This window comes from Aquarana catesbeiana, linkage group LG10 (genome assembly GCF_042186555.1).
Source record: "Aquarana catesbeiana isolate 2022-GZ linkage group LG10, ASM4218655v1, whole genome shotgun sequence".
NCBI classification, from domain to species: Eukaryota; Metazoa; Chordata; class Amphibia; order Anura; family Ranidae; genus Aquarana; species Aquarana catesbeiana.
In genome coordinates, this window is record NC_133333.1 from 145,162,916 (window position 1) to 145,185,191 (window position 22,276).

Sequence of the window (22,276 nt, forward strand, 5' to 3'; positions counted from 1 at the left end):
TCTTTTCCCCTGCCTCCTGTCTTTCCTCTCTCTTCTTCTCTATCTTCTTCTTAGAATTTGCTTTGCCTATTACTGTTCATTGCCCACATGTTGGGCCAATTTCTTTTGCCTCTTGGCTTTTCTGGGGTGTTCTACTCTGCTCATAGCCACTTTCATTATCCCTGATCAGGTTTTGTTGCTGAATATAGTATAGCTGGGCTGTTGTGATAGTCCCCTTGGTTTTTTGGCCATTCTTGCTGACCAACATCATATGTACACTGGTCAACCTCAGGCTCTTTTTCCATTATTGTATTTGCATTCTATGAATCATTTTGATCTCACATTGCCTGCTCCCTGGGCACTTGAGTGCTGGTGGTTTAACCCCCACTCCTCTTTCTAGTGGAATGTACTATTATATTTACAACCTATCTTTCTTACTATTTGTTTGTTTATTGTATAAACTGGGCCAACTTTATTGTGGCGCGGACAACCTGTCTTTATGATATTCATCACTACTGATTCTGATGTTAGTTTATTGTTTGTTTTTGTTTATGCTAATCTTTTTCTCAATAAAAATATTGTGAAAGAAAGGAGAAGCAGCACAATGATGAGCTCATCTTTCTGTACATTTAAAAATATGGTTTCAAATACCTCCATCTTGAAACGCATATTTTATCAGAGAAAAGGTTTTGCTGTACTGTTGTTATGGTATTTTAGAGTTCCTTTGTAATAAGAAAAAAACTGTCTAAAAATAAAATGGATTGTTGTGCTTTGATAAAGTCCATTACACATGATAAAGTACATTTTTGAAGTTGATTTTAAAATTGACCAACAAATGGCTCTTTAGAGATATATAACCTTGTCTAGAGCCGAAGTGTAAACACGTTGGAATCACACAGACAATCAATGCTTTCTCTGTTTCTCTGAGAACATTGAAATCCCAATAAAGATGTACCAGGAGAATGTCGTCTTCTGGGAATGCTGTAATCTGAGCAGTTTAGAGGTCACTAACAACCTTTCAGAACTATTTTTTTTTCTGTAGTTCAGAGAACATATGGGACTTTTCCAAGAGCTCCGAAAACTGCTTCCAGCTCTTATAACGATCAGAGAGTAGCTGTAAAATTGTCCTGCTTCCTATGCAGCCTGTACTTGGCTCCAGCCATCTCCCCTGCAGTATGACTATTCTTTCCTAAAGTCTCAGACAGATATCTGACATATGTTTAAGCACTCTGATCTCTTCTGTGCAGTCTAAACACATGCCCCCCATTAGCATCAAGCATAATATAACATATTTAGCTAAGGAAGGCTGCATATATGAGTTGTCTCATTCCTTATTCAGCAGCTATCAGTGGTGGGTCATAATGCAAGGCGCAGGGGTCCCCCATCCATGCATCCAGCTCCCTAATCTACATACGGGATGCTGAACACATGGATTCCAATGGGTTTTTTTTTTTTTCGAAGCACGTGATTAGAGCCTGATGTTCTAATAGGCTTCAAAAAAGGGTGGGCACGGGGCCCAGTTGTGTGACAATAGCGAATTAATATTCACTATTATCTTCCCGTTTCTCCTCCCGGTCAATTAGGAAGTGGGTCCTAAAAGGAGAAGCGATCCTATTGGCTGCCTATGGAGGAGGGAGGAGACGCGTGGCTGAAGCAGGCATGATGCTGAGGAGGAGATGCAGGTCCCCCACCCATCACATCATCCGGAGGAAGCGCTGCACCATAGATGAGGTAAGTGCGGGGCTGGTGACCGACCGGGGGTGGGGCAGGGTGCGGGTGAAACGACCGAATGGAGTGTGGCTGTGGGTGCATTTTTGCCCCCTCCCACAAAATATACCACCAGCTGCCACAGGCAGCTACTGTAAGCACTTCCACCACCAGCCTGATTTGTAATTTCAGCCTACAGGCAGATGATGGGAATTTAAAGTGCTGTGAAACCCTGAAATGAAAAACGGCAATAGTGCTGCACAGCTTTGTTGTGTGTGTATATGTTTTAAGCCCTAAAGTTGCTTTGCATTCCAGCTTTAGAAAAGACTCCCCCTTAGTTCCTGCTTTAGTCCCCGTTCACACCGGTGCGACTTGTCATGCAATTTGACAGTTCCAAATCTCATGACAACTCATACCCCATTGTCGGCAATGATACCATTCATATCGCTACAATGTTGCAGCGATTATGAAAAAGGTTCCTGCACTACTATTTACAGATTTCATTTGGGACTTACATAGACTTCTGTTAAATGAAGTCGCAAGCCACAATGAAAATGGCAGTGCAAATTGCACAACTGCCTCTGAAGCAGCCAACGTGGCCGGTGAAACCGGTCAAGCTTCCAGCTTGGTCCCATGCAGCCAGCCTTTGGGATACCTCCTCCCCTACCTCCTCCATTCTATTAAGGGTTTGATATTTTCTTTGGATATGGACTTATATACCTTTATTGCTACAAACACAGCTTGGACTCTTTAAGATCTACATGGATGGCTAAGTACAATTCCTTTACTTGAGTGTTAAATGGCTTTTTGTTTCTCTTCAAATTATACTGATGACTCCCACACTGGGAAATGATATACCACACACTACACAGTTGGAGAAGGTCAACAAAGGGAGGACAGTGGATACCTTGATAACAACAAGAGTACTATATGTGATGACTAAGATATCCCTCTCTGGGAGTTTTCCAGTTGCATTTGATGCTTACTATATAAGCCACTATTTCAATCTCAATCCGAGCTGGCTATATAAGGATTGATCCTATATGAGATACCCTTATAGACTTTACAGGTTACTAACCTCATGTAGTGGCCTATCATATCACCCATGGCATAAAGAATCTATTACAATGTTGGCCACACGGGGCGACGGTGTCTACATGTGGTCTGGACCTTTCCATATCCATGAGAAGATCTCTTAAAGCGGTAGTAAACCGCTGGAAAAAAAAGGATTCCCCTTTAAGGAATCTTTAGTAAGATTCAGCCATGAGCCAAATATTATCACTTTACAACATGGAGGAGGCAATATTATATGTGTTTTTTTACCTAGTTGACATATATTGCACCCCTTATTGGGGCACATACATTTATGAACATGTGTTAATATTTTTTTTTCTCCCCCTTTTTTCTGGGAGAGGAGGTTGGTCATACAACTTCCCTGCAGCTGCTATGGTAGTGTATGTTTTTAATAATTGGACAATTATGATTTTATGAGATAGATAGTGGGTTTTGTATTGTTTAAATATTTGTGTTTAATAAAGCTAATGTCTATATTTCTATATATGTGTCAGATTACTGGGTCTTGTTACATCCACTTATGAATACAGCACATGGTGTGTACAATTGAGGTTGAGCTCAGTCAGGTTTTTATGCCTTTTTTGTTGTTTCTCATATATACACGCACCGACAGCTCCCTCTTTGTAGAACTTTTCTTCAAGTTCACCCTTTTGGAAAAATTTAATAATTTTATTTTCCTCATTCTGTCTTGAGGACACATTTTAAAGTTTGTTTAAATCGCACCGATGTACAGATTTGAAATCGTTCTGAAGTAGTGAGATTTGAAAGCCACACCGGTGGTAACAGGGGCTAAGGGTGGCTCCATCTCCTTGTAGGGCCTCATGCAGCCAACTCTGTATGTGCGCTCCTGGCTTGGACTACAGCAAAGTATTCCATGCATCCAATAGTAGTAAAGCCTGCAGAAGCCCACCATACATGCGTCCGGCCCATTAATGTACATGCAGGGCGCCGGACGCATGAATTTCAATAGAGTTTTTTTTTAAAGCACATGATTAGAAACTGAGGCTCTAATTGGCTTCAATAAAGGGTGGGTTCGGGCACAGAGCACTGCGCCCTGGGCCCACCCAGTTGTGTGACAGTAGCAAATTAATATTCGCTATTGTCTTCCTGATTCTCCTCCCGGCCAATCAGGACCCTGAGACCCAATTGGCCATGGAGTCTTAGGAATCCCAGCCAATCGGGTCTCAGCCAGGACCCAGTTCCTGTTCGGCCTGGAGGAGAAACAATGGCCCAGAGTGAGGAGCTGCAGCCGGAATCCATGTCTGCCTGATCTGCCTCCCTCCTAAGGTAAGGAGGCCTCTGATCGCCACCGCATTCCCTTCCGTCGTCCATCTCCAGTGTCTCCATAGGTGATGCTTTAAAAGCTTCTAATGGCCTCTAAACATCAGATTTTGTAACGATAACTCACATGTGTGGTACAATCACCGTCTACATATGGGTGTGGAACCGACACACGCATTCGCATTTGCACGTGAGCCCAAGGGGTAAGAGGGGGGGTGGGGAAGCTTAAAAAAAAATTATTATTTTTTTTTTTTTTAACACTGTACCTTTTTTTTTTCTTATCAATTTTATTGCTATCACAAAGGATAAACAGTCCCTGTGATAGCATGGACCATGACAGGTCTTCTTTATGGAGAAATCTGGGGTCTATTAGACCCCAGATCTCTCCTCTGGCCTCCAAAGCATCTGATCAAACTGAAATCGGTTTGATCTGATGCATACACAAGCTGGTAATGACTTTACATGAGACCCAAACCGGAAGTGACTAAATCCTTGTCACTTCCAGTTTCTGACATCACACAATGGGAGGAACAACATCAGTTCTTCTCATTGTGTGCCTGAAGCCAGATGGCACCAGTCATATTCTTACTGGGCTCTCTGATTGGACGGGAGAGCCCGGTAAAGGCGGGGGGGGGGGGCTGTAATGTATGGTGTAGAAACGCTAAAACTCATTCGAGATCATAGTCAATAATGTAGAGTACTTAGGGATTCCCCCTAACTACAGGGGTAGTTAGGGGGGAAATCTATCTTTCCATCCACATTCACCAGCTGTATTTATTATGCACATACAGGTTTGAGTTATGCATTGTTGCATTCTTAAATGAAAATGCAATGATTCACCATGGAGACAGGAACCGGCAAATGTGAGGGGGAGTTTGAATGGGAGAACCTTGAAATCTCAACTATAGGAAACTCACGGGTATAGCAGTCTCTCAGGACCCCATAACAGCTCCCCTGAATCACAGAATAGACAACACTCCCAAACTTTGATTTTCTTCATCTTCCTGGGAGCTAAAGTTTTTTGGCAGGGGCCTGGAAGAACCCCAGGGTCTAGATTAAGGCGATAAAACGCAAAATCTCCTGGATCATGACCCAAGAACAAATGACAGCAAAACTCCTAGACAAAAGTTCGGAAATTTGAGGCCATTTGGGAACCTTGGGCGTTATATACCAAGGTCCCTCTCTACCCAGGCCATATTTCTCCCTAAAAAGAAGCCCTACTGGATGCCTCCTTCTTCTTCCTTCTCTACTCTCCCTCCTATACTGTCATTCTGTTCATTTTACTCTCTCCTCTACTCCTCCTACCCCACATGATCCAGTCGTTTTCAGACATTAAGGGGTTATCAGATTTTACTAAAAGTACATTTAGTTATACTTTGACATATTACTGAAGATGCCCATGGGACAAATTTTATCACAACACAAGGAATAAAAGCTCCTCAGGTAACCAGGGTAATGTGATACATCACACCCCTGTTTATAAGAAGGGTGGGCGTTCCGAGAAGCCCATTCGGCCCAGTGTGAGCCGTGCGGGCCACAGCACAGCGTGATCCCTTTGGGGTGACCTGCGGGGCCTTCTGGGGCTGCTTAGATTCGGGAATGTCTTCACCGCCCCCCCTAGAATCACCCCTCCCTACTTCAATCCCTGGATTTTTTCTATAGGGATGCCACATGTGCATCTATTTTGGTAAATATAACAGATAACACTCTGTTCATTTTAAACATATAGTGTTGACTGTACATTTCCTATGCATATGCCCTTCCTGATTGGCCATGTTGGCCCTAGTTCTGAGCTAATGTCTGTATTGTTATCTTATGTACCTTTATTGCAAAAATCTCAATAAACACATTGAAATAGAAATCCCAACTATTTGCCCAACTTTAACCTCTTGCCACCCACTTAACACTTAAGCCTAGTACACACGGGTTGAATGTCAGGCTGAATGTCGGGCCGCATCCACCGGTTTCTATTAAACCAGCCGACATTTGGCCCGTGTGTAGTGCAGGGGGTATGACCAAAAAGAGTCTGCTGATCGGCTCCCAATGAGTGTTGAGCACTGAGCGCTGCTGATGATCACTGACTGGAGTGTTCTGGTGGGGGGTGGTCCCCCTGTCAGAACACAATTGAAAAGCCGGGGAGATTGCTGTACTAACATCGCTTAGTTAGTACAGTCGCTCCTCCTGAGCTGTCAGTTTTTTTCGTTCACCTCTGCTGGGTTGAACAAAGAAAAAAACTACTAATGTGTACCAGGCTTAACAGTATGTGCAGCTTTAATGACCACACACCGCACATATGCGTCAATGGGCAGCCAAGGTTTCTTTGCTGAGAGCAAGCTCACTGCACACTCTCAGCACAGGGACCAAGCTGTCAAAGCCAGCTCTTGATCTGCATTAACAATCGGTAGGCGGTGGAACTAGCTTCAGATCATGTGTCCACTGTGACAGCCAATCACAGTGGTCACATGATCGCCAATCCTTCCCATACATCCAGGTGTACAGACCCTATTAAGGGGGAAGGGCTTAAATTTGCCCCTAAAGTTTTGACAGCATTCATATGCATCAGAAGGTTACATTCTTTTACCCAGTGGCAGGTGGCTGTATCTCAAAGACTGGTCGTTGCATGTCTACCGACTGTCCCAGAAGGAGTCTGGCTGTTTCTTGTGGGTCATACGGCTTGTCATAGTTCTGGAGAAAGAAAATATAAAAATATATTTAGAAATAGTAACAACGTGTAGAAGTGTTATGGTAAAAAATAATTCGTATTTTATGATATTAGGAAACTATGTTTCATCATTCTTCCAACTTGGAAGGTTTGTGGCTGATTAACCCCATATACCCAGTAGAAATTGATGTGGTTAACTCATTTCAATGAATTCATTAGACCACTGAAATGATCATTTTTATTGTAAATGGGAAACTGGTAATTAATGCATGACAGAGTACATAAAATATAAAAATTAAACTATTCCAGTACTTTGTCACCTGTGACATTTCTGTATTCTATATAACATAATATGCCGTTTTATGAGTTTTCAGGATGAAAATGCATATACAACGATGTGTAAATGTACATAGAATACAGGAAGTTCTGCAGTAGGTTCTCTATATATCTTTGCCATCCAGCTTTGCTTTGGACACGTTTTATTGTTCATTAATGTCAACCTCTTGTATCATGGATGGCTCTAATCAGCTAAATCATTGTGCCCAGATTATTCCTAGAACAAAGCACCGATCCATAATCTGCCAAATCTCCCTCCTGAATGAGAAGGCTCTCAGCCTGCAGAAGTGATCAGGTGTTTAATTCACTCACATCCTCATTTTGGCAATAATAAGAGAAGCTGGGGGCTTTGGGAGGATGTGTTTATACACTCTATACTGTTTAAAGTGAACCTGTACTATGGCCATGCAGAGCAAAGGAACTGGTTCATTTTATTTCCAGCTCAGACAACTGCAGTGGAACCGGTCTAATCGGTGCGACTCAAGTCTCTCCGACTTAGGAGTTGATTTACTAAAGGCAAAAAGACTGTGCACTTTGGAAAATGCGGTTGCACTCTGCAAGAGCAGTTGCTCCAGAGCTTAGTAAATGAGCAGAAGCTCTTCTGACTTTCATCAACCAATCATGTGCAAGCAAAAATGCTGTTTTTTTTAATTTTCCTTGCATGTGATTGGGTATTCTTTGCAAAGTGAAGCCTTACCTCATTTACTAAGCTCTGGAGCAGCTGCACTTGCAGAGTGCAATTGCACTTTCCAAGGTGCACAGTCTATTGGCCTTTAGTAAATCAACCCCTTAGAAAAAGGTTCCTGCACTACCTTTGGTGCAACTTCAATACGACTTGCATTAACTTCTGTTAAAAGTGTCGTATGCAAGCTGCAATGAAATCGCACAGGGATGCTGACTTTGAAGTCGCTGCAGTCTGAACCCAGGCTTATTGTCAAAGCTTAAGGCCCCTTTCACACCAGCAGACCGATCGGGTCCACCTGTCCATTTTTAAGGTGGACCCGATTGGGTCACCCATTGTCCTTTATGGGGTGGCATCTGATCCTACAAAATCTGTTGAAAACAGACTATGGCGGTACGTTCGCCATCAGTCCAGCGGGTTGGATCGGATGACAATCAGATGGAAACGAACATGCAGTCCGTTTTCATCCGGAGTGGGCTCTGTCCTTGTCTGCTCTGCATAGCGGAGTGGACACGGACCTGTCATCGATCTGCTCAGTGGGGATCAGCGAACAGATCCCCAGCTGAGCAGGTGGATTCTGCTCGGAGGGATCTGCCCGTGTGAAAGGGGCCTAACTGAACAAGCTGAAGTTAGAAGCTGATTGGCTACCATGCACAGCTGCACCAGATTTTGCCCTCAGCAGTTTTAATAAGTCAACCCTATTATTTCGGGGTATGAGGGGGAGGGGTTTATTTGGCTCCTCCTAACCTATTACAACTCTGAAGCTTGGCAAATGGCTGCTTTGGCACTTAGTACCATTTGATGGGGGTGGGAAGAGAGTCCTGTGTAAGCTCTAAGTGATGGCAAAGCTTCCTCACTTCACTACCAATGGCTGAAAGAAAAGGTGAAGGAGCAAAGAGAAGGTAAGTGAATGCAGTTGGTAAAGTCAGCATTGAAGTCCAATAGAATTTTCAGATTAAATCAGCTAAAGACATTTCAAGGGTATCAAAATCAATGTGTGCAAAATTTTACAGTTTGTCTTATATAGCAGTCACATCCTGAATAGAAAAGCCATTCACCTGCCAGCATGCTGCAGAGAAGGACCCTTGTGCTCTGTGTGGAAGCAGTGGTCTCTCTGTAGAGGTCTAACATGCCTCCTATAGTGATCAGACTTATAACTCTGCAATGTTCAAAGCTTGTGCTCCCTGCTGATTGAAGAGCTCTAGTCTTGACTCAGCATAGAGCATATTGGACCTTCTCTACAGCATGCTGGCAAGGGATAGGTTTTGTACTGGCTGTGGTTGTCTTTGTAAAGAAAACAAACTGTAAGGGCCCTTCCACATCACCAGCAGATCCGCCTGCTTGGCAGGTGATCTCTCCGCTGATTCCTGCTGAGCAAGCGGATGACAGGTCCGTGTCGAATCCGCTGTTGTAGAGCAGACACGGACACAGCCCGCTGTCCTCTATGAGCTGTCAGATGGAAACGGACCGCCTGTCTATTTCCATCCACCTGCCATCCGATCCGCCAGATGGATGTGGAAGGGGAACCGCATCCATCTGTTTTTAGCGAACAGGATCGGATCGGATATCAGCAGGTGTCTGTTGACATCTGCTGCTCCATAGAGAGCAATGGATGGTCTGATCTGGTCCGCTTGAAAAACTGGTAGGCAGACCCGTTCTGTCTGTCCCTGTGAAAGGGGCCTTTAATGCAGGCCATACATGGGTCAAATTCTGAGCAAATTTTTTTTTGAAAATTAAAAATTTAGTACGTTTGTGAGCCGATGGTGCCACCATTGATTTCAAAATTCGACCAACCAAGCCTTCAATTTCACTTCATGTTGCTACATAAAACAATTTTCATGGCCAGGGATTTTCTTTTCTTTGCAGTTATTTTCTTTTCTTGTGCTCATGCGTATTTCTATTTTGATTATATTTCTCACATGATTCCCCATCATTGATTAGAAAATCTTTATTTTTATTTTTTTTTTATTTCCAACATGCCTGATCAGTCAAATTACATGGCCGCATGAAAATCAGCCATTGCTGCAGCCCACTAATGGTGCAAAAATTCTTAGATAGAAATTCTTTTGAAATTCGACCCATGTATGGCCCCCCTAAGACTTTCTCAGCTGTTGATCAGATGTACTTAGAAAGTATTTAGCTGATTTAAAGTGGGCTTTAAAGTAAACATTTTAACGGGTGCAACCGGTATAACACTTGGAGCTACGAACTCATCCTCACGTGACAGCACTGGGTGCCTAAGCGATGAATCTCCAATCACCAGCACTGTCAGATGGGAGGTAAAGGAACTAGTCGCATTCTCCTCCGTACCAGGAAGTACCGGGTGATTTTCTTTACTTCAGTATTTGCTGGTAGGGCCATCATTAAATTGAACCTGTTGCTTGGCTCCACACAGGCAAAGTGTAGGTTCACTTTAAGTCTGGTCTACCACTCTGTGTGTTCATATTGTGCTAAGGTTGTTTTATGCATATGAATGAACTGAAATGAATCAGGATGAAGGGAATAAAAATAAAGGGATTATTTTAACATTGGCAAGGTATAGAAGAGAGTGATTTTTGTTTTTGTTTTTAAGTATTACTCCCAGGATTGAAGAGAGATTTCATTCTTGCTCACTCTCATCCTGACACCATCTCACATGGGGATATATAAATCCGAGTTCAGTCTGTACAATACAGTTTGCTCTCGATGCAGGATTATCCATTCTAACCATGCCTTGCAGTTAGTTATGCTCCTACGTGTAGTGATGAAGTTATTCCACCTACCTTGGAGTCGAGGAAGGATTGAACAGCCAGCAGCTCATTCGTTTTCTGCTCAATGAGGCCAAGGTACTGCATTATGTTTGATTCACGAATGCTGGATGAAGAACCCAACATTTCATCCAGGACAGAGCGGTCACAATTTATCTTCTTGAACAAGGAATCAATTCCTAAGGAATGAGAACCATTATTTAATAGAATGTGGAATGAGCAGCACCTAGTTATTTATACAATAAATAAAAAAATACAAACACAACCTTCTGAAAAGTGAAATAAAAAGTATACACTTGGGAAAACATTAATGAAAATAACAGAAACCCAACTAACTTTTTTATGCAATAAACATTATGTACGCAACACAGATTGTGGTTAATTGTATATAATTGCTATACATGAAAATCCTTAAATTAACCTGTCATTAACCTGTCACAAAGCTGAGCAAAGTAAACTGAGCATATGATAGGAAAACACATAAGCAGGGGTTACCTTCAGTGAAAAATCAGTTCAGCATTGTTTTGCACACATGTTTAAAAAATCATTTTAGCAGGGTTGCACCGATACAAATACCGGTATCAGTGTCGATACTAAGTATTTGCATGAGTACTTGTGCAAATGCTCTGATACCTGAAACCGATACCTTTGCAGTGCAATTTGAGCTTGCACTGCAAAAAATCGCATGTGATTTGAACAGGAATGCGGTGCGATTCCTGTCTGAATCACATGTGTTTCCCCCCCCACCTCTCCTGTGTGAACTCAGGCTTGTTATAGTGACTTCAGGAGTGGTGCGGGAAACAGACAGGAATCACACTCTATTTCTGTTTGGGGGTTACAACCGCCAAACATGATCTATTTTCTGAAAGCAGACACCCTGTAGAATGAAATAGCAGTAGTGCCAATTTTTTTATGTCACACAATATTTTTGGCTTATCAAGCATAAAATGTATGTAAAAAATACACTAACATTATTTCTAGGGCACACAAATGCAATATATTACCTATTTTTTTTAAATAAAATATAAAGGATGAGATTGTGCCAAGTAAATAAATACCCAAAATGTCAAACTTTAAATTTGCAGATGGGCTCAACAATATTATGTATTATAATATTTTTAAGACAGGTTGTCTTTAATGAGGAATGAGGGATCTTTTAGACCTCTCATGTCTCAGCTGCATTCCATTGAATATAATCAAATGCAGATCACATTTCTTTAGCTTCTTCCCTGGCTCTTGACACCAGAAACCAGAAGTGATGTTTTCAATGTCATTTCCGGGTTCATTCTAGCTACGGGAGATCAGCGAATGAATGTTCACTGGTCTTCCTCTCCTCCACTCACCGACACCCACCATATGGGTCCCGGACTCGTAGGTGGAACAGTGGAGCCCAGGAAGCACACAGCGCAGATCATAGTGGAGCCCTGGAGGAACACTCTGTGGGTCACGAAAAGTGATCCGGCGGCTCTACAGCCACGAGATTGCTTTCATTAGAAAGCTGACAGTTGGCTTGTGCAGTGCTGCAGCCACCGGGAGTGGTTGTAAAACCTCCTCACTGCCACCGCTATAAGACTTAAAGCAGTGGCAGTTAAGATTAAACAATCATTGAGGCTGCTTTACTAATGCAAATAGGTTATTCACTTTGTAAGGAGTTTTCAACAGTGCTTAGTGAATGAAGTGAAGCTTTGCTGACTTTTATCGTCCAATAATATGCAAGCAAATAATACTGTTTTTTTTTTTTCATTTCCTTGCATGCGATTGGGCAGTCTTTCCAAAGTGAAACTACACCTCATTCACTAAGCTCTCAACGTGAACAGCCTATTTGCCCTTGGGTTCCTTTCACACTTGTGCGGATCTGACTTGTGTGAGACCCCAAGTCGCAGGACATGTGAAATCCCATATATCTCTATGAGATCCATTCTAATAATTGACACTAAAGCCGCTGCAACTTCAGAAAAGGTTGCTTAGATAGCAGAGTAAGGGGGGGTAATAGTGGCTCACATGGCACATCAACTGTATTTAATTGGCAAAGGGACACTGAAACCTGCACTGGATGACGACGTTGCTCTCTCCTTGGAGCAAACTATAAAACGGGGTGGAGTAGATTGTTTAAAGGGCAACATTAAAGGAGAAGTCCAGCCTGAGCATTTTGGGCTGGACTTCTCCTAAGGGTCACAGGAGTGCAATTCGTTTTGCACTCCTGTGACTCGTTTTCAGCGGAGAGTGGTGTGAAGTCCGCTCTCCGCTGACGCCACTGCCATCAGTCGAGGCAGCGCGTCATCCTGACTTCCAAGTCTGGATCCGCCAGCTGCCTTGATTGTTGGTAGTCTCAGCATCTCAGCAAGCCGCTGAGACGGCCGCTCCTCACCCCTCCACAGCTCAGCGCTCCAATGAGCATGGAGAAGCAGAGAGGAGAGACACTGACTGACAGTCAGCAGCTCGCCTCTCAGGGATCTGTGGAAACCGAGCCATCGGCAATGTTCGGTGGATCGGTTCTCGGCGGGGGATAGCTGCAGCATCGGTCTGATGCATTCACATAGGTAAATATGAAACTAAAAAAAATAAAAAAAACATACTTACTTCTCTTTTAAAACTATTTAAATTTAAATGTATCACCACAAGATGGCATTGTGGATATAGAAAGGTATAAGTGTGCCAACGCCCTTACTATATTGCAAAATGTATTCAAAAGAAGGAAAGATGGACTTTAGAGGCACATCTGTAACATTGAAGAAAAAAATTAACTTTTATTTAACTTTAAAATCCACATTATTGGCATAACATGTTAAAAACAAGACGTGGTGTTTGGTCTAAAACGACGGTTGCACCACCTAACACAACCAACTATTATCACAGTGGAATAGATTGATCAATGATTCAAAATGAGGTGAAGGCATTATGAAGGTGCATTAGATTGTCATTCAGAATGAATGGCACTGCAGAGCACCAAAGCGCAATAACATAGGTGCCCATTCACACCCTGGGCCCTTAGTAAATAACATCATGTTCCCTTTATATCACAGCACGGAAAGGTTAGAACCTGTAACGCTGGTATTGCTATCTGTGCCCTCCAGTTCTGGGGACAACTGCACTGCTTTTTTTATGGTCATCACAGGGACAGGATGTGAATGAAAATCTCCTAAATGGGGTCACAGACATGAATAAAAACCTGACAGATGTTTTAACTCAATCTGAAAATATATTTTGGCTGGAGTTAGGCTTTAGGTTTTCAAACTTCACAATATTCTTGTAATAGACACATGTTCCATAATAAATGGGGACGGGGGAATAGGTGTAGTTGCTCTATTAGTAATCAGTAGAGGTAGGAGTATAGTTCCAGTACAAAGCCTAACAAATTGCTGAATTCAGGCTTGTATGTAAAACATTTACAATGCGAGCAGCTGAAGGTCAAAGACGTGGTGTGCATTGTATTCCTGAACTGTGTGATTCTATGAATGCAAATTACTGCAACAGAGAAGATCTAAAATACAGTATGTACATGAAATATGTACAGATCAAACTGAATGAGGCCTACCTTAGTGCTTATAAAGGTCATCCACACTATGGGGTTGATTTACTAAAGGCAAATGCACTGTGCACTTTGCAAAGTGCAGTTACACTCTGCAAGAGCAGTTACACTCTGCCAGAGCTTAGTAAATGAGCAAAAGCTCTGCTGACTTCCATCATCCAATCATGTGCAAGCAAAAATGCATTTTTTTTATTTTCCTTGCACATGATTGGGTACTTTTTGCAAAGTAAAGGTTTATGTCATTTGCTCTGGAGCTACTGCATTTGCAGAGTGGTCTTTGACCAATTATGGCCCTCGCAGCAGAGCGCGCTGTGATTGGCCAAAGCATGCATGTCAGGTGCATGCTTTGGCCAATCATCAGACGTCAATGCACTGCGATCTCGCAGTGCATTATGGGGCATTCTGCAGCGCTTGAATTTCCCGCGATTGCCCCATATGTTCAGTTCGTTTCACACACACACACACACATACAATCATCTCCATTCCACACACAGTCATCTCCATCCTACACACACACACACACAGTCATCTCCATCCTACACACACACACACACACACACACACACAGTCATCTCCATCCTAAACACACACAGTAATCTCCATCCTACACACACACACACACAGTCATCTCCATTCTACACACACACACAGTCATCTCCATCCTACACACACACACGCACACAGTCATCTCCATCCTACACACACACAGTCATCTCCATCCATGTGACTTCTACCTCTAGGGCTCATTCACACTACATTCCTTGATCTATACAGATCAACAAGGGCTCATTGAAAACAACTGCATGGTCCCTAAGCAACACCCACCAGTAGAGATGGGCCAAACACTCCACTGTTCAGTTTACAGCAGAACTCCTGGGGAAAAGTTCTAACCTGAACGGCGAACCCTATGGAAAAATCTAAAGTGCCCATTTTGAAATCTTATATGCAAGTAATTGGCCATAAAAGGAGTATGGGGGTCCGGATACTGCCCCGGGGGACAAGTATCAATGCAATTTTTCTTTAAAAACGCTTGTTTTTTCAGGAGCAGTGATTTTATTGATGATTCAAGTGCAATAATAAAAATGAAAAATTCCTTTAAATATAGTGCCTGGGGGATCCCCTTAGTATGCCTGTAAAGTGAACTGAATGAATGAGGCCTACCTTAGTGCTTATAAAGGTCATCCACACTATGGGGTTGATTTACTAAAGGCAAATGCACTGTGCACTTTGCAAAGTGCAGTTACACTCTGCAAGAGCAGTTCCAGAGCTTAGTAAATGAGCAAAAGCTCTGCTGACTTCCATCATCCAATCATGTGCAAGCAAAAATGCAGTTTTTTTATTTTCCTTGCACATGAGTGGGTACTTTTTGCAAAGTAAAGGTTTATGTCATTTGCTCAGGAGCTACTGCATTTGCAGAGTGGTCTTTGACCAATTATGGCTCTTGCAGCAGAGCGCGCTGTGATTGGCCAAAGCATGCATGTCAGGTGCATGCTTTGGCCAATCATCAGACGTCAATGCACTGTGATCTCGCAGTGCATTATGGGGCATTCTGCAGCGCTTGAATCTCCCGCGATTGCCCCATATGTTCAGTTCGCTTGCAAGCAAAAGAACACCCGATGTTCGACTCGAACTGCCAGCTTATCCCTAACACACAGTCATTTCCTCCTACACACACACACACACACACAGTCATCTCTATCCCACACACACACACAGTCATCTCCATCCTACACACACACACACAGTCATCTCCATTCTACACACAGTCATTTCCATCCTACACACACACACACACACAGTCATCTCCATCACACACACACAGTCATCTCCATTCTACACACAGTCATCTCCATCCTACACACACACAGTTATCTCCATCCTACACACACACAGACACACACAGTCATCTTCATCCTACACACACACAGTCATCTCCATCCTACACACACACAGTCATCTCCATTCTACACACACACACACACACACACACACAATCATCTCCATTCCACACACAGTCATCTCCATGCTACATACACACACACACACACACACACAGTCATCTCCATCCTACACACACACACAGTCATCTCCATCCTACACACACACAGTCATCTCCATTCTACACACACACAGTCATCTCCATCCTACACACACACACACACACACACACACACACACACACAGTCATCTCCATCCTACACACACACAGTCATCCCCATCCATGTGACTTCTACCTTTAGGGCTCATTCACACTACATTCCTTGATTTATACAGATCAACAAGGGCTCATTGAAAACAACTGCATGGTCCCTAAGCAACACCCACCAGTAGAGATGGGCCAAACACCCCCCTGTTCAGTTTACAGCAGAACCCCTGGGGAAAAGTTCTAACCTGAACGGCAAACCCTATGGAAAAATCAAAAGTGCCCATTTTGAAATCTTATATGCAAGTAATTGGCCATAAAAGGAGTATGGGGGTCCGGATACTGCCCCGGGGGACATGTATCAATGCAATTTTTCTTTAAAAAGGCTTGTTTTTTCAGGAGCAGTGATTTTATTGATGATTAAAGTGCAATAATAAAAATAAAAAATTCCTTTAAATATAGTGCCTGGGGGATCCCCTTAGTATGCCTGTAAAGTGGTGCATCTGTAGCATATAAGAACATACATAGAACATGCTGCAGCAAAAATTAAATTTTTAAAGAAAATGGGTCCCCCCCAGTCCATACCATACTCAAAGGGGGACAAGGGCCTTGTCCCATCCAGTGGTTGTGGGGGTTTGCGGGCAGGGGGCTTATCGGAATCTGGAAGCTCCCAGATCCCGCCCACCCGGTGGGCTGGACCAGTGCATTCTGGGTCAGTGACATCAGAAGGGGGCGGTACCACCAGTTGACATATATAGGTAAGGGGCGGGCCTGGCTAAGAACTGACAAACGGCTTACCCTGCAGTAGGCCGCCAGCCTTCATGTTGGCGGGAGCGTTTTTTTTTTTTGAGTGCGGCGTGATTGACAATGAATTTACATGGGGGGAACTATTTTTTTATTTTTTAATAAAGGAATGGTTAAAAGCTGTGTGAGTGTTCTTATTACTTTTTGGGTGAATGGGTAGGGGTACTATGCACCCCATACTCATTCACATGGGGGGGATCTGGGGCCCCCTTGTTAAAGGGGGCTTCCAATGAGGCACTGTCTAGTCTGTTGTACAGGGGGAGTGGGGCTCCTTATACTATTACGGGGTCCATGTGCTCATCATCAGAGCATGGGACTTGACTAGAAGGGCTGAACTCCAGGGTGGAGTGGTGTCACCTTATATTCCTCTGTGGCGCAATCCAAGCTTATCTCACTTTTTTGCATATCCAGATCCAATCATTTGGACCAGATATGGGATAAAAACAGTAGGTGAAGTGGTTGGAAATGAGGTGTTGTTGACATTTGATGTGCTCAGAAGTAAATACCAGCTCCCTAGCTTGCACCTGTTTCGCTTTCTCCAGTTCAGGCATGCTTTCTCTGCCCAATTTGGGTCCTCCACCCTGAACGTGCGGGCTGGCGACCTGGAATTACTGCTCAGGGACAAAGACCTACCTAAAGCCTTGTCTACAATCTACAAGGAATTATTCATAGATACTACAAATGTTATAGCATCCTGTCATGCTGCATGGATGTCGGACTTCCCGCAGCTTGACAATGATGATTGGGATGATGTATGGAACACAACGTTTGCCAGACTGGTGTCGGCGCGTGACCACTTGATACAGTTCAAGTTTCTTCATAGGATCTATTACAACCCCGCTAAACTAACAAGGATTTTCCCTGCGCACCCGTCAAACTGTTGGAGGTGTGATGCACCAGGGGTGGATTTCCTGCACATTTTCTGGCTTTGCCCGCACATTCGGCAGTTCTGGGTGGGGGTGGACTGTGTTCGGTCAGTCACTACAATTGCCATTACACCATCCATAGAAATCTGTCTGTTGGGCTTGGTAGACACATTAGCACCCAAAAATGTGATCCGTACCTTGCCCCTGTACTATGCTCGCAAGACGATTATTATATTGTGGAAGAAACCGTTGGCCCCTACCACTATGCCCTGGAAGGCATTGATTAACAAGGCTCTACCATTGTATGAAGCCACGTATCTCAATAGAGGGGTTCCTGATAGGTTTAAAAAGGTGTGGGGCAGCTGGATAGAAAACAGCTCAACAGCATCAGATTAACTGACTCGTGGTGGATGGTTGTCATATGTGGCAAGCAGTGAGGCTCGCGTAAGCCTGGACGGGCACTTATAATTTCCTCTAGTAAGGCAGAGAGGGGATATTGTACTGCATATAATGAATATGGATTGTGTGTACCCCCTCTCTTTCCTTGCTATGCTTTTTCTTTGGAAGAATCTCTGATGTTTTCTTTTATTTGGTTCGGGAGCTGCATTGTACACTGGTGCTGGTAAATTGTAGTCCTGACTGTTTACTATGTTCCAAGTTTGTATTCTTCTTTATGTGAAAAACCTTAAATAAAAAGAATTTTCAAAAAAAAAAAAGGGGGCTTCCAGATTCCCATAAGCCTGCTGTCCGCAGACCCCCACAACCACTGGACACAGTTGTCAGGATGAGGCCCTTGTCCCCATCAAAATGGGGACAAGGTGCTTTGGGGTGGGGGCAGAGCCCCCCTGCCTTAAGGCACCCATCCCCCCCCCCATGTTGAGGGCATGTGGCCTGGTATGGTTCAGGAGGGGGTGGGGCGCTTGCTCGCTTTCATGACCTGCCAGGCTGCATGCCCGGATAAGGGCCTGGTATTGACTGGGGGGGACCCCACACTGTTTTTTTTTGTTTTTTTTTTACTCAGCTGTTAGCGGGGAAGCCCATTGACAGCTGATGACTCATCAGTTGTTAAGGACGCTGCAGCTCCCCAGACACGCTCCTTAACAACCAGCTTATACTGCGCCCTGATTGGGCAAAGCTTTGCCCAATCAGGGAGCAAAATGCACTGTGCAGCGCGCAATGCATTGCAGTGCGTTCGGTGGGGCGAATACCCGCAGAAACACCCTGCAAATTCGGGTGTTCCCGAAACTGATGCTCGGGCTGAACTGTTGGCCAACTCTACCTTCCAGCATGCACATCTTTGGGCTGGAGTATACAAATCCTTACTTTATATTTGTCTCTCTAATTTATCCCTATATCTTTGCTAGTATCACTCAATGTTTTCAGAACCATATGACCAGGGCCGGTGCTAGACTATTACGTGCCCTAGGTGAGACCAGCTACTTGCACCCCCCCAAAAAAAAAAAATCGAAATTAATTCAATACTTTTAGCACCAGAACTGGTCCAGGTGGACAGGTGAGGGGGTGCAGCCAGGTGGGGGAAAGATGGAGCCAGGTGGACAGGAGAGGGGGGTGCAGCCAGGTGGAGGGATGGAGTCAGGTAGACAGGAGAGGGGGGTGCAACCAGGTGGGGGAAGGATGGAGCCAGGTGGACAGGAGAGGGGGGTTCAGCCAGGTAGAGGGATGGAGCCAGGTGGAGGGATGGAGCCAGGTGGAGGGATGGAGCCAGGTGGAGGAATGGAGGGATGGAGCCAGGTGGAGGGATGGAGCCAGGTGGAGGAATGGAGCCAGGTGGAGGAATGAAGCCAGGTGGAGGGATGGAGCCAGGTGGAGGGATGGAGCCAGGTGGAAGTATGGAGGGATGGAGGAATGGAGCCAGGTGGAGGGATGGAGCCAGATGGAGGGATGGAGCCAGGTGGAGGGATGAAGCCAGGTGGAGGGATGGAGGCAGGTGGAGGGATGAGCAAGGTGGAGGGATGGAGACAGGTGGAGGGATATAGGGGTGAAGCCAGGTGGAGGGAAGGAGGGATGGAGGGACGGAGCCAGGTGGAGGGATGGAGCTATGGAGGGATGGAGCCAGGTGGAGGCATGGAGGAATGGAGCCAGGTGGAGGGATGGAGCCAGGTTGAGGGATGGAGCCAGGTGGAGGGATGAAGCCAGGTGGAGGGATGGAGCCAGGTGGAGGGATGGAGCCAGGTGGAGGGATGGAGCCAGGTTGAGGGATGGAGGGACGGAGCCAGGTGGAGGGATGGAGCCAGGTGGAGGTAAAAAAATCGAAATTAATTCAATACTTTTAGCACCAGAACTGGTCCAGGTGGACAGGTGAGGGGGTGCAGCCAGGTGGAGGGATGGAGTCAGGTAGACAGGAGAGGGGGGTGCAACCAGGTTGGGGAAGGATGGAGCCAGGTGGACAGGAGAGGGGGGTTCAGCCAGGTAGAGGGATGGAGCCAGGTGGAGGGATGGAGCCAGGTGGAGGGATGGGGGGATGGAGCCAGGTGGACAGGAGAGGGGGGTGCAGCCAGGTGGAGGGATGGAGTCAGGTAGACAGGAGAGGGGGGTGCAACCAGGTGGGGGAAGGATGGAGCCAGGTGGACAGGAGAGGGGGGTTCAGCCAGGTAGAGGGATGGAACCAGGTGGAGGGATGGAGCCAGGTGGAGGGATGGACCCAGGTGGAGGCATGGAGGAATGGAGCCAGGTGGAGGGATGGAGCCAGGTTGAGGGATGGAGGGATGGAGCCAGGTGGAGGGATGGAGCCAGGTGGAGGGATGGAGCCAGGTGGAGGGATGAGCCAGGTGGAGGGATGGAGCCAGGTGGAGGGATGAGCCAGGTGGAGGGATGGAGCCAGGTGGCGGGATGAGCCAGGTGGAGGGATGAAGCCAGGTGGAGGGATGAAGCCAGGTGGAGGGATGGAGCCAGGTGGAGGGATGAGCCAGGTGGAAAGGAGGACAGGTGCAGCCAAGTGGAGGGGGTTACACACACCAATGATAAGGTCTGACTGGAAGCCTTCATGCCCAGCACTTCCCCCCACCACCTGACAAGTTCTTACCTTGGGGCACTTCTTTCCAGATCCCTCCACATATCAGGCACACATGGGAGACCTCCTCCAGCTCCACCCCTGTTCAGCTGATCATTCGGTTTCCCCCCTCCGCCGGAAGCAGAGAGGCTGGATAAGCTGCAGGAGCAAGCTTTGCTTTTGGCTCCTCGCTCCTCCAGGTCAAGTGGCCCGGCGGCCTCAGCCCAGCGTGTGTCCTGTGGTGGCCAGTCCGGGCCTGGGTGGATCCATCCTGGCTGTCTCTATGCACAATGCCGCCCACTCTGCTCCTCCAATGGCTGCTCATCACCTAGGGAGGGAGGCGGGGCGGGCAGAGAGCTGTAATCCATGGCTGCTGGACATCAGCATGGTCACCCCTGGCTTAGTCCGGACAGAGAAGGGGGAGATCTGCCCTGCTCCTTCTCCCCGCCCAGCGACTCTGCAGCCAGCCATATGGAGCCACCTCCCGCTACACTCTGCACCAGCCACCACCAGCCAGAGGGGAACCGATCCTCTGGAGGGGACCCAGCGGCTGTGGCTGCGCCCCTAGGCGGCAGTGCGCCCTAGGCGACTGCCTAGTTCGCCTAGTGGGAGTGCCGGCCCTGCATATTACATAACACTGTATAGAGCCCTCTGATTCCTCCTGTATTGAACTGTATTGTAACTGTACTGTCTGTCCTCACGGTGTAAAGCGCTGCACAAACTACTGGCACTATATGAATTCTGTATAATAATAATAATAATAGAGCAGTGTGACTCCTTCCAGTCCTGTCCCGCTTGCAACCTTCTCATTTTTTGGCAGCTGCAATTTTAAAATAGAAAACCAGGTCAGGATAGAACTGTCTTATTACAGACCCAGTTCCTGCCAAAAAAAATTAAATCAGAACTTGCTTCACTTCCCTCAAATGGCACCACTGGTTCCTTTCCCATCTCTCCTTTCCCATCTCCTTAATGCTGATGAACAAATTAGGCAAGATGGTATAAGGATAAAATGAAAAATGATTAATGCAAAATATAGCACAGATTTGCAAGCATGCACAATTTTTATCTTGCAATATCAGAATGTTTGCATTAAAAAAGATACTTTTGCTTTGCTTGAATATGTAATTATTTAAGCCTTTCAAAAGGACAATCTCTGTTTTTTCCAGCTACTACTTTCCACAACCCTGTACACAATGCCAAGTCAAGCTTTGAAGGGCTTTACAAAGATATGAAAGGATATTACCAATGACACTTCTCATAACCTTGACATGTCAAATGACTTTTTAGTTTAATTCATGTTTATTTACAGATAAGGAAGTTTGATATGGAAGAGATTTAGTATTAGCAGAAGACAGAAGAACTTAGGGTCAGCTGCTACTAAAAATAATGTTTTGGATGCATCAGAATGCAAGCTTCCATAGAATCTCCGCCTTCCTATCATGTAAACTTAGAGGAC

At 45.2% G+C, this 22,276-nt stretch overlaps 1 protein-coding gene across 1 annotated transcript in view; it reads right to left on the minus strand.

The window, feature by feature from the left end:
* LOC141110072 (coiled-coil domain-containing protein 63-like) overlaps positions 1 to 22,276 on the minus strand; it is a 195,977-nt gene that overhangs the window by 76,031 nt on the left and 97,670 nt on the right. Inside the window, exons 12-13 of the mRNA XM_073601296.1 lie at positions 10,484 to 10,647; positions 6,623 to 6,726 (exon numbers count right to left, since the gene is read on the minus strand). Coding sequence (XP_073457397.1) covers positions 6,623 to 6,726; positions 10,484 to 10,647 — 268 coding nt within the window. The remainder of the gene's footprint in view (positions 1 to 6,622; positions 6,727 to 10,483; positions 10,648 to 22,276) is intronic.